At 27.1% G+C, this 15,616-nt stretch overlaps 1 protein-coding gene across 1 annotated transcript; it reads right to left on the minus strand.

Moving 5' to 3' along the window:
• Nucleotides 1–1,433: 1,433 nt before the first annotated feature.
• Nucleotides 1,434–12,693, minus strand: LOC145935907 (androgen-dependent TFPI-regulating protein-like). Its single transcript, XM_083037684.1, has 5 exons — nucleotides 12,328–12,693; nucleotides 9,626–9,805; nucleotides 4,552–4,689; nucleotides 3,565–3,782; nucleotides 1,434–2,643 (listed from the first exon to the last, which is right to left on the minus strand). Exons 2-5 carry the CDS (start codon nucleotides 9,791–9,793, stop codon nucleotides 2,445–2,447), a joined length of 723 nt encoding a protein of 240 aa, XP_082893810.1. The 5' UTR covers nucleotides 9,794–9,805; nucleotides 12,328–12,693; the 3' UTR covers nucleotides 1,434–2,444.
• Between the last annotated feature and the right edge of the window lie 2,923 nt (nucleotides 12,694–15,616).

Below are 15,616 nucleotides of genomic sequence, written 5' to 3' on the forward strand. Positions count from 1 at the left end.
GCAACGACGAAATTAATATACATAAGATCTCGATCTGTGACTAACGTCACAACAATAGAGAAAATCAAACAGGGAGGATTTTCCTGTCCGGGGATATATGATGTAAGTATAGAGCGGTGTAATGTGTGTCTTTTTTTTATTTACAACTTTACATTCATTTACGTTGCCAACTCGCCGAAGTGTATGTAATCCTCTTGATCTCCTTGTCGTTGCAGTTAGATGTGCTTTTCGTTTTTTAATTTGCGTGTCAGTGTCGGGACTGTCGGGTTACACTAGATATTGTCGAGGCAATAGCTATCCGTTCGACAAACTTTAGAGACAGAAATAGGCCTTACGCGTAATGAGCATTAAATACATGTTATATGCTCTTGTCATCTTGTAAGCTGATATTTTATAGGCGAAAATAGAGAAGGCGAAAGAAATGACGAAACAATATCGGATGAGAAGTAATATCACTCGACGAGATATATAAGTACAATAATGCATATCGATATTTTTCTACGTTTTATTATTGCTAAAATAGTAATCAAATCTCCTCAGTACGATCGACAACTCGCACATCGCGCAAGTGCACTAAAATAATATAATTTAATCTATGATACTAGAATTTCTTTAAATGTAACACGTCATAAACATTATTTTCCCGCAAAAATAAAAAACTATTATAGTTCTTATAATTGTGTATGTTCAAACGTTTATATAAGAATGTGTATATCGAACGTTTTATGGCAGTAAGATATTCTTTGTTTATATTTATATTTTTTTTAACAAGTAGCTAATAAAATCCTATTTATATAATTCTGATTTTATATAATTCTATTACATATTTTTATATAATTTTATTACATCATTACTCTACTGCCTATAAATCATGGTGCTAATCTGAAAAAAAAAAAAAAAAAAAAAAAAACCAGTCTATTTTTCAATATAATTATATAATTTAAATTAAACATTCGCAGGACACACAATAAACGCTCTTCACATTTTAATATTAGATATTACATGTCATTTATTTTTGCCATATAATCACATTCTTCACAGTTGCGGAAAAGTAGTATTCAGTGGATCACTTTTTGTTGATACAAAAATCTCAAGAAATTGCATTCTGAATATTTATGACAAAATGTCCCTATTGAAAATTGCTAAGTTTCTTTTATCATTGCTTTTCATAATATTTCATAATTCGTATTAATATATTTATGGATATGGAATATTTGTGTGTATAATACATGCCGCATCTTTAAAAATTTAGTTTTACTATTCTCAATATTTTTTTAAGTGTGTTTATATCTAAAACACTCTAATACTGTATATGTGTACGTAATTCTAAAATGTATATTGCTTTCTCTTTCAATGTGTCAAAAATTCACTACTACATTAATAATATTTTACTTTTCCGTCTTTTTTCGAGAGGAAAAAAATTTGGAGTAATATTATCGTTATTTACATTTTTTATTACAGAATATTTAATCACAGAGAATTCTGTGTACAATGCATACTTTTGTGTAGCTATTTCACACGCGATAATATACGCTCTGATTTAAATACTATATTTTGGCACAAATAAACTAATATCAAGAGAGACTCTTCATCCATTGAACTTATCTAATAAAAAATTTCTAAAAAAAAAATCAACATATGTGTATATGGCCTAAATGTTGATTTCCGGTTCCAAGCTCTCCGCTACGTATTTTTTTCCTACACTCGATCACAAATATATCCGGACATTAGAACGGGCAAGTTTGTGTTGCGTTGGTACGCACTATATCGTATACATTATACATGTATATATTATACACAGTATATTCTCCGTATACCCCACATTAACTTTATTTTATTGGTAGATAAACACAACAATATGATAAGATCGCTCGCTTGCTTTACGAAAGTACAAAAATAAGTATTGTCGTAGTGGACGAGGGAATATTGATATTATGAAAAAGGTGTGTGTGTATAATCGTGTTTTGATTTAATTGGCGCGCGCTCGCAAAAAACAAAAATAAAGAAGAACATCCTTACAGGAAATTAGTCTCCCTTGTCCGTGATCACACATAGAAAATAGAAATGCATTGCATCTTGCACATGCGTTCGCTCACTTACATATGTTTTCTCCATCCGTGCCGGATTAACCGCGGTTCGATCCTCATCATAGTTATACCTTGATAAATGCGCGCTATATGTTCGCATGCACATACATACACAACGCAAAGATTTTCTAAAATAAGACACGTTTAACTCTTGATAAATAATATATAATGATATATACGTGCATGCTGCAACGAAAGTATAGAAAAAGGAAAAAAAAAAAAAAAAAAAAGAAAGAAGATTTTATTCTGGTTTATTGTCGTACGAGGGAATCCACCATCACCGTATAAAGAGACGACAGGCAAGAACGCGAACATGGTTTCATCACCCGGTTATAAGAATCACCCGCTTGGGCGAGGCTACTTGGATTTGGCATGAGATTTTTTATGCTCAGTGTGTTCGTTACCCCAGACGATATTGTTCAGCGTCTCCCCGACGAAGTATAGAATCACGGAAAACATTAGCATCGCCGCGAAGAACAGGATCTGCAGCGGCTGCGTTAACACGTCCATCACGGGATACACCCAGACGCTGGTTTTGTAATAAATTATGTGTGACCTGAAATATTTAACACATTTAATTTTTCGAGATTTTTAGAATTATTAATTATAAATATATAATACGTAAAAATAAATGAAAACTTATGTAATAAATATAATAAATAAACTCGATTAATTTATTTGACAGCGCATGCCATTCCTCGATTTTACATAAAAACGATTGATATTTTTATATAAAGTTTGTTTAAATTTGATTAATATTTTTTGACAGAAATCAGCTGATTAAAACGTTAATTTGTTAATTAAATTTAAAAATAATAGTATGTAATAAAAATTATAAAATAATATGTTTTAAATAAAATGTTACAGTACTTTAAATTCGATTAATGTTTTTTGACAGTTATCAGCTGATTTCTGTCCAAAATTTTATTCGAGTTTAAAGTATTATAACACATTATTTATAACATTATTATTTTTATTTTTATAACATATTAATATATACGCTTTAATCAGCTAATTTTCTGTCAAAAAATATTAATCAAGTTTAAACAAACTGTACATAAAAATATCTTTCTTTTTTATGTAAAATTATCTATTACTAGAACAACACAGCGCGTAGCGCTTGTTCTAGTAATAGATAAATGTAAATGATACGACATTGTTTGTTGTATAAAGAGTGTTCTATACATATAAATAAGATAATATATATACATATATATAAAGATACAGACAGAGAAATCTAAAAAAAAAAAGATACTTATTTTTTAACAAGGGATACCATATAATATTGGTCTGCATCCTATTCTATATATAAGTTCTATATATAAATTCTGTATATATTTCTTACAATGTATTTTCTCCAGCTGATTATACGTATAGAGTTATTAAAGTTAAATATATAAAAATTATTAAAGTATTCCAATATACTTATTATATAAAGTGTTATTAAAGACCGGATACGCAGATCCGTTTCACTTACCAGCCTAAGTATAGGAGCATGAAGCTCAAGAGCATCCCAAGACCGCAAGATCGCTTGGGATATTGTCGTGGTGCGAGAATCATTTCGAGCACGGTCGTCGGCATAATCAGCGTGTGCATTACATGGTTCAACCAGAATGGAAGGTGATGGTCAAATGCTTGCGGGAATACTAATTCACGGTTCACGAACATTAATGTCCAGTAAGTCACGCCAACGAACTGTGCGAGACAGAATTGACATTACATTTTATCGAAATACATTATTTCGATAAATATTGTGCATCGATAGCAGATTATATTCATATAAAATCAAGCATATATAAAGTAAATTATCCACTTATCCTTAGATACAGGACAAATGCATAATTAGTTATACTTGTATGGAAAAGAGAGAGTAAAATTATGCCCCATTTAAAAAATGTCACAAAGTTTCGAATATTTTTGTTCATATCTTCTAAAGTGATTAAATTAATGCAAATAAATTTTTAATACAAAATTATTTTTTTAACATACTAGAATAATATAAGCGCCCGTCATTCTTCGAATTTATGTTAAAAATAATATTAAAAAAAAAATAATATAAAGTTTGCTTAAACTCGAGTAATATTTTTTGACAGAAATCAGCTTACTGTGAAAAAAATATTAATTGAGTTTAAAGTACTATAATATTTTATTTAAAACTATTATTTTAATTTTTATAACATATTATTTTAAAATATAATTAACAAATTAACGTTTTAATCTGCTGATTTCTATCAAAAAAGGAAACACTTTTAACGGAAACTACATTAAATAACAAAATAAAATAATAATATATTTAAATATATTTGCGATTGTGATGAATTTACTTAAGTAGGTTTATTCATACATGATATTTTTCTTATCTTTTTCATTAGAGCTAAACTATTGATATTTTCCGTTCTGGAATTTTGACATAAATACAACACTATAGAAAAAAATATGAAAAAATGAAATCAATTATACTTACTATGGCGACGGGAAATCCAAGACTCGCATGTAAATAATCCTTCAACTTTCGAATAAAGGGTGGATTCTTGGGGTTTACGTCATCGGTGCCGTAGAAATCGTTCAAGGAGCATAGTAAGAGGATTACGGTTTGTACAATCTAGAACACAATTGACATTTCAAACTGCTCCGATTAATGCGTCAATAAATATTTTAATTATTAGTACACAGTATATGGCTAGGATCATATATAAAAATATATCATTTAAAGCTAATTATGTGTGGTCCCTAAATTAATATTTTCGGCCGACGACCGATTTAAGCAACAATAGTCGGTTTCGTCATTAAGGCCCGTTTCTACCAACATCGGTTAACTTTAACCTCCGGTTAAATTATATCTTTGTCTCTTTTTAAGAACGTATCTGAAAAAAGACACACATATAGTTTAACCGTAGATTAAAGTTAACCGACGTTGGTAGAAACAGGCCTAAGATCGATTTGGATACATTAATAAAGCGGGCTGAAAATTGAGCGTGTAATTGGTCAAACACAAAAGTCAAACAGACGTCTGTGAAAGAGTTTTGAACGGTTCTCTTTCTTACTTTTTTGTACTTGAAATAAGCAGAAACATATATGTATATGTACATAAATGAATGATGAAGACTATTTGCTCAATTCAGAACAGCATACATATGTAAAATGTAAACTGCTATTGCAAATGTATACTTATCACTTAATATATTATTTGCATAGTTTACCATACACATATGACATATACACATTTGAGTGTGCAATCTTTTTCCAATCGCTTGATAAGTCGATTGGAGAAAGATTTCACACGTTAGTGTAAATTTTGTAATTAGTAGTCATATTATAATCAATACATGTGTTTATTACACATTATTAATATATACTTATTGTACGTAGCTTTACATCTCTTCCCTTCACTTTAGATATTTTTATTTAATTTTTTTTTCAAATATCTATATATAATAGATGATAATTTTCGTTATGTAATAGATATTAATTTCTTTTATATATATTGTCCCACGATTACCATGATTTTCAGGGTAAATTTTAGAGAAAATTCTCTCTGTGTATATTTATATAAATATAAATTTATATATTTATATATATATATATATATATATATATATGTATATATATATAAACACACGATCCTGAATACAATAAAATTTAAAGATCAAGCTATAGCGATGAGAGAATAAAATCTCGTTGCAATAAAATCTCGTTACGACAAACTTGATCAGATTTTAAATTAAATTCGGATTGTTGCGAGATCTCATTATACTTATAGCATATATCGCGATATATACAACGCGATTGAATCCTATCAACAATCCTAATAACAATTTCATTTGATACACTCGGTCTTTGAATGCCCACCTGTTCATTATAGCAAATAGCAAACCGGATTAATAAATCTGTAGACAAATGCATCGACAAATATTATTGAATGCTTTCAAATAACATTTGATAAGAGAACAAATAATTCAATTCGCTCTTTTATGAAAAAATTACCTGTTAATTATAATACTTCATGAAAATTTCAAAGAACAAAATATTTTAAATACGTCTACATATCTCGTATTATGCTAAATATTTCGTGACCTCAAGGACATAATCATATGGTAGTCTTACATCAACAACGTATTCACCTTGTTGTCATTCAAGTGGCGAGGCTCGAGTGGGGAGGACGTATACATTGTAATATTATTTATCGAATCGCGACAAATACTAGCGATTTATTTTATCTAAAATCACTACAAACTGCGTTTATTATCAAGTTGCGCGATTAATTAATCCCCGATGATTTTCGCGTATTAACCAACTAATATTAATTCGATTCACTTAATATCGCGCGACATTATAATTTTACCGACGTTATTATTGAATTTTTCGGTCATTAATAAAACATCGCGGTTAAAGAATGGATCGACTCCTGGCGTTGCATATTATCCATTTAATTAATAAATCATATTAAATCGCATCCTATATTTTAATCTCGCTTGTCAATCGGATACCGTAAACACGTTCCGGTGTTTATTAACCAGTGATTTATTAAAATAGATATTTTACGTGCCTTATTTTATCGGAATCTATCGCGCAAGTAATCAAGCGACTGTATATTCCCAGACATTTATTTTTTACACACATTCTACAGATATTTATCTTTTATTTTAACTAGAATGTTAAAGATTAACAAGTTGATCGTCAAGTCGTATTTGTAATGTTTTGTCCGAAAACCATATAAGTATCATACATAAATTGTTATAAATTATTATGCTGGCTATGCATTTCGAATGATACACACGTAATGTATTTTATACGAGGTTCTGTCAAAGCTTCTAAAAAAATACAATAAAAACAGAGCGTATCTTTAGTTTGTAAATGGATGGTTTATTACTGTGATGCGTGTATCTGATACGATATTCATGACAACTAATTTGTTAATTTGTTTACATAATAATACAAGATAATAATCATTCTAAAATAAAAATGTTTTAAAATTAGCATAACCGACAGACTAAAAATAACAATGTCACGAATTGCGTAAAAACCATGTTATTTTTGTAGCTTTTGCGTGTGAGTAGTTTTCGCGTTGTTTTTCAATGTATGTATATTGCAGTAATAAAGTGCGCATTCCGTGTGATTAACGTCAGAAATTTCGCGCGAAAAGTGCTGTGCAGTCATCGCGATGATCTAATGGTTAGTGCGAATGCAATCATAATCAACCGTGTTTTCGCAAGTGAGTGTCATGGGTGCTGCGAAGTAAAAAACGAACATAAAAGAAGGAGATGATCCGGAGAGGCTTCGGGTGATAGAAACAATTGTGGGATAAGCAGTTTTACGACTTATTTATGTATTGCTTTTCAGTTTTATTGCTTGCTCATCTCCGCGATAATTGCACTGTTCAACAAAAAATTATTTTTTTTCACTTATTAGAACGTCGTTTCTTCTACACAGAGAGAATTTTCTCTTAAAATTTACTCTGAAAATCATGGTAATAGTGAGACAATATGGTATGTGGAAAGAATTTTATGTGAATTTCTCTGATTAATATTTATCACGATAAAAATAATAATATCTATCACAATAAAATATAATTTTAATAATTTTACTATGCAGTTTAGTAACATTAATCAAACATGTTTTATATTTTATTGTGATAGATATTATTATTTTCAGTGCAGTTTTTTGGACGAATCCGGTTTCCAAATTGCTCAATTACGTCACAAGTTCGAGAAATTTGCAATTAAAATTGTAAAAGAGGATTATCTCTACCAACTTTGTCATTATAGTCACAATATATGACGTGCTGGAAAAGTTTTATTGCAATCAAAAAAAAAGTATATTGTTAAGATTTTCAACCTTCAAAAGGAATTTTTGGTGTCAGTTATAGTTAATATGATATTCATGATTCAATATGGGGTGTATGGATATCTTATTAACTATAACTAACACCAAAAATTCCTTTTGAGGGTTCAAAGTCCTAACAACATACTTTATTTTGATTGCAATAAAACTTCTCCAGGACGTCACATAATGTAGTTATAATATGACAAAGTAAAAATAGCTCTTTTTTTGTACTTTAATTGCAAATTTCTTAAAATTGTGACGTGATGGAACAATTTGGAAACTAGATTCGTGTTTAGCGTTCAAAAAACTATAAGAAATGACTAGTCACGTTCAAGTCAATTTTTTTTGTTAAACTGTGTTATCTATTTTAAATTGTCGTATATATTGTAAAATATTACCAGATTTTATTATAAGCACCTTAAAATATCTATAATAAAATAATTATATTAATTAATATTTGTATATAGACACGTGTAAAATATTTCTATATTTAAGATTCAAGATAATTATTTGGATTAGTTATATGAGAATTAAATTTTTATTTATTTTTTATCTATATGTTTCTCAAAAGTTATTAAACAATTTTTTTCTGGTAATTATCTATTTCATTAAATCTCTGGAATAATATCTGGAACAATTGAAATAGGAATAAATAAAAAATGGAATATAAATAAAAAAAAATGATTGCGCGCGTGATAATTAGTTCTTCAAATATTAATTATTTTTAGATACTTTTTTATGCATGTAATAAAATTTGGATCAATTTTTTATTTTACAACAATTATATACTACAATTCCACCATTGCGCATCGTTCAATGATAAATTATTTTTTATAATTTCGAGATAATAGATTTTTAAAAATTGTAACAAACTTTACATACACATACATATCTTTGTCCGCGCATGTATATGTATGTCACGTGCAGAACTCGAGAATTAATTAAACAACATTTGATAGAATTGATATGGGAGCTTATTCAGAATCGTTTGAGTTCAATTTCCATTTCAAACTATAATCAATCAATATGATTAGAAATTGACCTCTAACCTTGCTAGACCTTGCAAATCTTTTGTAAATCTCTGTCGCAGATAAGATTTTCATAACTCGAAGAGAAAATGCTTTTTATCATCATTAATAATACGCTCTTGAAGTTAGGTGATCTATGTTTCAGAAAATTCGGGAAAATATGTTTTGTATATTTTAGTTTAATTAAAAGGAAAATTTAATTTACTTAATAATATTTTATAATATATTGCGAATATTGAATATTTAATTTTGATATACATATATATTGATATTTTGATATATATTTTTTTTCTGACATAAGACATATTTTTCACAAAAGTTGAATATTAGATTATTCATAAAATATAATTTGTTTAAAAAATTGCAAAATAGAAATCATGCTACGTAACGATCATCGCAACGTGAATTGAATATTACTTACAAATTACCTATTAAATACACGAAAAATTACAAATATTAATATGTTCCGATAAAGTTTTGAATGATGACATTTATATTTTGATTAGTGCGCACAAAATTGTTTCTAGCACGAGAATAAAAAAAAAATTATAATACTTCTATATATTAATGACTTTTCTATAATTATTTCTATATATTTTATACATATACTATTTTTTATCCACATAAAAAAAGAGAAAGAAGGTTAATCGTTTCCAAAGAAAAGATGAAAAAAGATGTATGACTTACCATATTCCATATCGTTAAGTACTTCACGTTACCAGGATCAAAGTCTTCGAAACCTTTGGAGAAGCGATTAGTATAAGGATAGTGAAATTTGGTTAAGACATAGTGTAGTGCGAAGGTGTACACCACTAGACTGACCAGATGGACCCAAGTATTTATAGCGTTCGTCATCCTGGTGAAATTCTGTCAAATTCAATAAATGTGCAGAATTAGTAGAATATAGTAGCAATTGTGCGTTATAATAGCAAATCAATATCGATAAAGACTATGTATTTAGTTATCTATATATATTCATATATATATATATATATATATATATATATATATATATAATATCTATATGTATATTAAATATATTTAAGAACAGATCTAGAATATCAGATTAATTTCGATAGCAACAGTACATCGATATCGTGAATGCATGTTTTTGCTCTAATCTTTAATAATGCTAAAAATTTTTAATTATCAAATTTTTAAATTTTAATTATGTGTACACATACGATAAAATATCTGAATGCAATGTCTATATATATAATCGGATAAGTTTTATAATATCGGTAAATAAATTACTTTACAGTAATATAATATCGATATTAAGTTATGTAATATCGATTGTGTATGTATATGTGTATATATATATACAATGTGTGACATTAGAACTTAATACATTTAAATCGATTTTCCGATTATTACGTAAAAATATTGGTATGTATAACCGATATTTTTTTACAACAATTTCGAGTCCTGTAAATAACAAGATGATGTGAGATAAAATCAGTTTTTTTGTTAATTGGACAATTCATTGAATCATTGAATCATTGAATCATTGAATCATTGAACAATTCATTGAATCATTGAATTTTTTATCAATTATTGAACAATTCATTCGCCGAGTCACGTAATTATATTTAAATTTATACGTTATTAAAATCATTAATGTTATTCAGCATATTTTATACGCGTTTCGCATTGGCTCGCGCTTTAGCATGGATATAGCTTACAATAGCAATTTGTTTAACAATTACGATATCATGCATAAATGCCTCAGTTGATGAGTTAATATCGAAAAATTAGTTATTTAAAAAAAAAATTTAATGAAATGTATAAAATAAATGATTTTTGTGGTATTAATATTCTGTTAACAATCATGTAATATTCGTACACAAAATTCATTTATTATGATTACATTGTAATAATTTATTAGCTAATAACTATATTTTTGATAGATTTATACATTTTTCATTTGGCACATATCTAAGACTTTTATGGTTTGGCAATATAAAGCGATTAAATTAATTACACTGTACTTCACGTGGAGCAGTTAAAGCAAAACCAATCAATGCAAAAACTGATTTCTGATTTGTATAGTCTGTGAGTGTAACTTGTTTACGTTATTGCAACACAGCATTTGTGTATGTAATTTATTCGTGTAATTTACTCCCAAGGGGATCAAGAAAAAGAACAAAAACTTGCATCACTCTTTTTTCGCTATTTCAATTCTTAACATAATTATAGATTATTAGATTTTAAATATAATTTTAGCCTCGAATTTATATACGTGTGTTATGAAATTATTTATATACATTAGAACAATTGTAAGAAATATTTTCGAATGTAAGAAAAATATCAATTTAATTAAATATCAATTTAATATTATCCTGAAATCAGAAGTTATTGAAAATAGGCAAAATTATATTTTTGTATAACGCTTTAAAACCTTTTTTTTGCATTTCTCATGCGAAATGATGCAATTGAATCTTTTTTAAAGTAGTTAATGTAACTTCTTGCAACAATATTTTATTTTATAATAACACATTAACATATATCTACCATATTGAGATGCAAATATTGCCTGCATATTAATGCGTTTTTTAAGACAATTTTATATCGTACACAAGAGCTATGAAACCTTGGGAAAAATGATTGATATAAAATCTTTTTGCAGCATTATATACACAACTACAGCGTGTAGCGAAGATACAGTTTCCGATTAGAAACTTTGCGATTGCAATAATATAGTAATTGCACGTGTATTTTAATCACTTAATAATTACATAAATGACAAGATCCACGGGAATAACAAAATTTACGTAAGACTAGAACTACGTATCAATCTTAATAATGCTTATTCATGATAATAAGATGATAACGAGCTCTCTCGATTATGATGTTAGTAAAATATGACGATTTATTGTTTACTGTTTTTTTAAATAATTTATCATTAATTTTATTTTAAAAAAATATGCTAAGTCACTTTTATACATCTCTTATCGCAAAATTTTATTTTATATAAATATAATAATAGTTGGGTCGATTATTCTAAACTCGTATTAAATATAATAATAATTATGTAAAATTGTCTTAAAACTTGTGTATCTCATGTTCGCGAAAATTAAATTACTCTTTTTACATTATTTTTCACATATATATCTTATAGTCCCATCTCTTATACTCAATTCATCGAACAATATAATAAGATCAAATAGAATAATCAATGCCTTTATAGCCATCAATGTTAACAATTTCAAAAAAGATTATTGCAGATATAGAGATATGTGTGCGCGAATATATATAGATGCAATAATATTTTATAGGTGTATGTATAGGTATTGGTTCATATCAAAATATTAGAAAAATATAAGAATAAGAGTGTTTAACTCATTGTTAAACACGATTTGATCTTGCTTTACATGATTTGACATTACCTCGTTACTCCGTTGTTGATGATTTATTGTCAAGTTACGTAACGACCGAGAGGAACGTCGTTGGCTTCGCACTGATCACCATTCAACACTGACCGTTCGTATGCGACTGATGTTATACGCACATTAAAACTTATTAAAAGTTAGATAGTATTATCGAATGGCAAACACATGTATATCTATAAATACATGTACGTGTAGTTATAGGGATGATCTCACGTCAGTGTTGCGTCAGCAGTGATATAGATTGTGTCGGGACACGGGTTTTCGCTCGGTCTCGATGACGACCGCACGACGGCGCAGTCGATGATGAAAATGACGATGGCTACGCGTTCGACGATACCCGTGTATTACGATCCCTGGCCGCGGAAACTATGGCGGTTATATGACATTGCCACGCTAACGAAAACATATCAAGGCTAACGAGAACCATCTTCTTTCTCTTGCACACTTGAAGTTTGGGTGGGGAGAAGTATATTGATGGGAGAAGCTGAAAGACGAGTGAAGTGTATAGGAATTTTCTAGAAAGGAGAGAGAAATGTTTTGAGTGAATGACTTGACATGATATATATAATATCTTCGAAGCAATTTTTAAATTTAAAAAAAATAATAAAAATAGACAATTAAATAAGAGAGAAAGAACAGACATGTTCATTAGATAAGAAAAAGAACTTTGGAGAGAGAATAGTTGACTACAATATATTGTATAAAATAATTAAAATTATGCGTAGTTTTTAGTCTTAAATAATCATATTATCAATGATGCGTTTGTGTTTCAAAATATACTTTATTTAAACCATTTTGTATTTCATTAAATTTTAGACAATTTTAATTTATAACTTTAGAAAAATATTTTGAAAATATATATCTTCCGAGAAAAGATATAAACAAATAGATTTTTTAAAAATCCATTTAGCTATATATGTTTTTCTCGTCTTAAAACACTTAAACGTTTAATATATTTAAATAAACTTTTTTCGTCAAAGAAATATTTTGATTTTAATATTTAAAATAATTAAAATATATTATAATATATTTAAAATTTTTAAAATAATAATTTAATATTGTAAAAATATAATCTGACTATTTTTGTAAATCATCGATTTTTTCTCAGTTCCGTTAATGAGAGATATGATATAATAAAATTAAGAGTATTTTTATAATCCTTGACATACGTATGATATGAAAGGTCAGTGTTTTCATATTAGATTATATGATTCTCGATATCTTTTGCTCCCTGGATACAACAGATAATTTTTTCATTAAAAAGCATTTACATAATCTAAAGATTTTTAATTTTACATTTACTTAGTATATAGTATATAGATACAGAAATATTTTTTGTGTGTAATAGACATAATTATTTGCTTTTTTCTCTATATATTGCAATATAATATAATTATTACCTTAGGAATGTATTTTATATTCAAACATATATATTACTACAATAATATATAATATACATCGATAAAATATTTGATTCTTTAATAAAATTAAATGTTTAAGTGTTTTAAGAGAAAAACATACATATAGCTAAATGGATTGAAAAATAATGGATTAGTTTATATTTTTTTTCGGAAGATATATTTTCAGAATATTTTTCTAAAGTTATAATTTAAAATTGTCAAAATTAATGAAAATACAATAGAGTTTAAGCAAAACAGGAACGCAAATATATCATTGATAATAACTGTGTACTAGACAACCACAAATTATTATTATGACATTTCTATTTATAAATTAAATATTAATAAAAATAATATTAATGTCATATTTTTTTACATAAAATTTAAATTTTTAACAACTCTTTTACATTATGTTTTTATTAAGTTAATACTTTATTATTCTCTGAGATAAATTAGTTTAACAATTGATATTTTATAAACAAATACATGTAGAAATTTTATTCAATTTTTTCTTGGTTAAATTAAACACTTTCTCTTTCAAAATATATTATAGATTAATTACTGTTGAATTTAATTTAATTTAATTAATTAATTTTTTTATTGTATTATACATATATATAAAAATGTGTATTCTCAATGTTATGAATGATAGATGATAAAATAGTAAAATTTGTTAAATTGAAACATTATACCTTTAGTAGATAATATCAGCGTTCTTTAATTATCTTCATGTTTTATTGATTGTTTCATCAAGAGATAGGAAAGTATTGAACAGACTTTTTATTTGGCAAGTAATGATATGCGCATAAATTCTGTGTATATAATAAGATTTAATTTAGTAAAATTTTCTATAAAAAGCTATATAATAAAGCAAATCTTACATTTCTTTGTATAGCTATCTTTAAGCTATATACAAATTTTATTTTAACATTTTACAACATTATTCAAAAATAATTGTCTTCAACTCCAAAAGTATTAGCAATTTAAAATTTGATTTATTATAATAAATTTATTTTAAAAAATATAATAGTTTTACAAAATTTAGATATATATGTATAAAATTATAAAAATTTTAGTTATATTTTAGTCAATTACAAGTGAAAATTGTAGGATATAAATAAAATTCGATTTTACCCAAATTGGACTTATTTGTAATTAATGTGACTAATTTAAAATACGGTACAAAGATTTCTATAATTATGAAGAGAAATATATATTATATTACATATTTCTATAATTATATATATATAATATATTACATATATATATTTGCATTTTTTTGCAAAATCATAATTTTTTTATTTCAGGAAGTCGAATTTTAAATTGCTAATACCTAATCATTATTTTTGAATAACATTGTAATATATTTAAATGCCAAAGATAACTATTATAATAAATACGAGCCTAATTTGCTTTACTAATTTTTTATGAGAAATTTCATTAAATATAACCCTTTTTTTATTATACACAGAATTTATATATGCATATCGAGAAATCTATTATTCTTCCTTTTTATCAGTATCGAGTGTTTCAATATTTACCGGCTAATTTATCTCTTCCTACCGCGCGACGCTCAAAAGAATGCATTAACGTAGTATCCTTTAACAGAGCTGAACACAGTATAAAATTAAACATTTCCATTTTTCTTTCTCGTATAATTATGCGAGATGTAACGACGTAAATTAATATAAATAAGATCTCGATCTGTGACTAACATCACAACAATATTGACGTGAAAATTGATAATGTTGTCGAACGCGCGAACGAATATAATAATTCTTTTACCGATTCGTCGAGGTTATTACTTCGCTCGGTCATTTCGCCTCGTTGTTCGCCAACCTAGTGACGGCCCTGGACGGTCAGTAAGTCGCCGTATTCATCGAGCG

This window comes from Prenolepis imparis, unplaced genomic scaffold (assembly GCF_030444845.1).
Source record: "Prenolepis imparis isolate NDT839.2.m4 unplaced genomic scaffold, iyPreImpa1.0 SCAF_5, whole genome shotgun sequence".
NCBI lineage: Eukaryota > Metazoa > Arthropoda > Insecta > Hymenoptera > Formicidae > Prenolepis > Prenolepis imparis.

Bases quoted from the DNA above. Each gene is read 5' to 3' on its own strand.
- LOC145935907 (XM_083037684.1), bottom strand. From the start codon at position 9,793: ATGACGAACGCTATAAATACTTGGGTCCATCTGGTCAGTCTAGTGGTG. The intron at 4,690-9,625 runs GTAAGTCATACA...ATTGTGTTCTAG, and splicing joins ACTTAACGATATGGAATATG to ATTGTACAAACCGTAATCCT. The intron at 2,644-3,564 runs GTAAGTGAAACG...TAAATATTTCAG, and splicing joins ATGCTCCTATACTTAGGCTG to GTCACACATAATTTATTACA.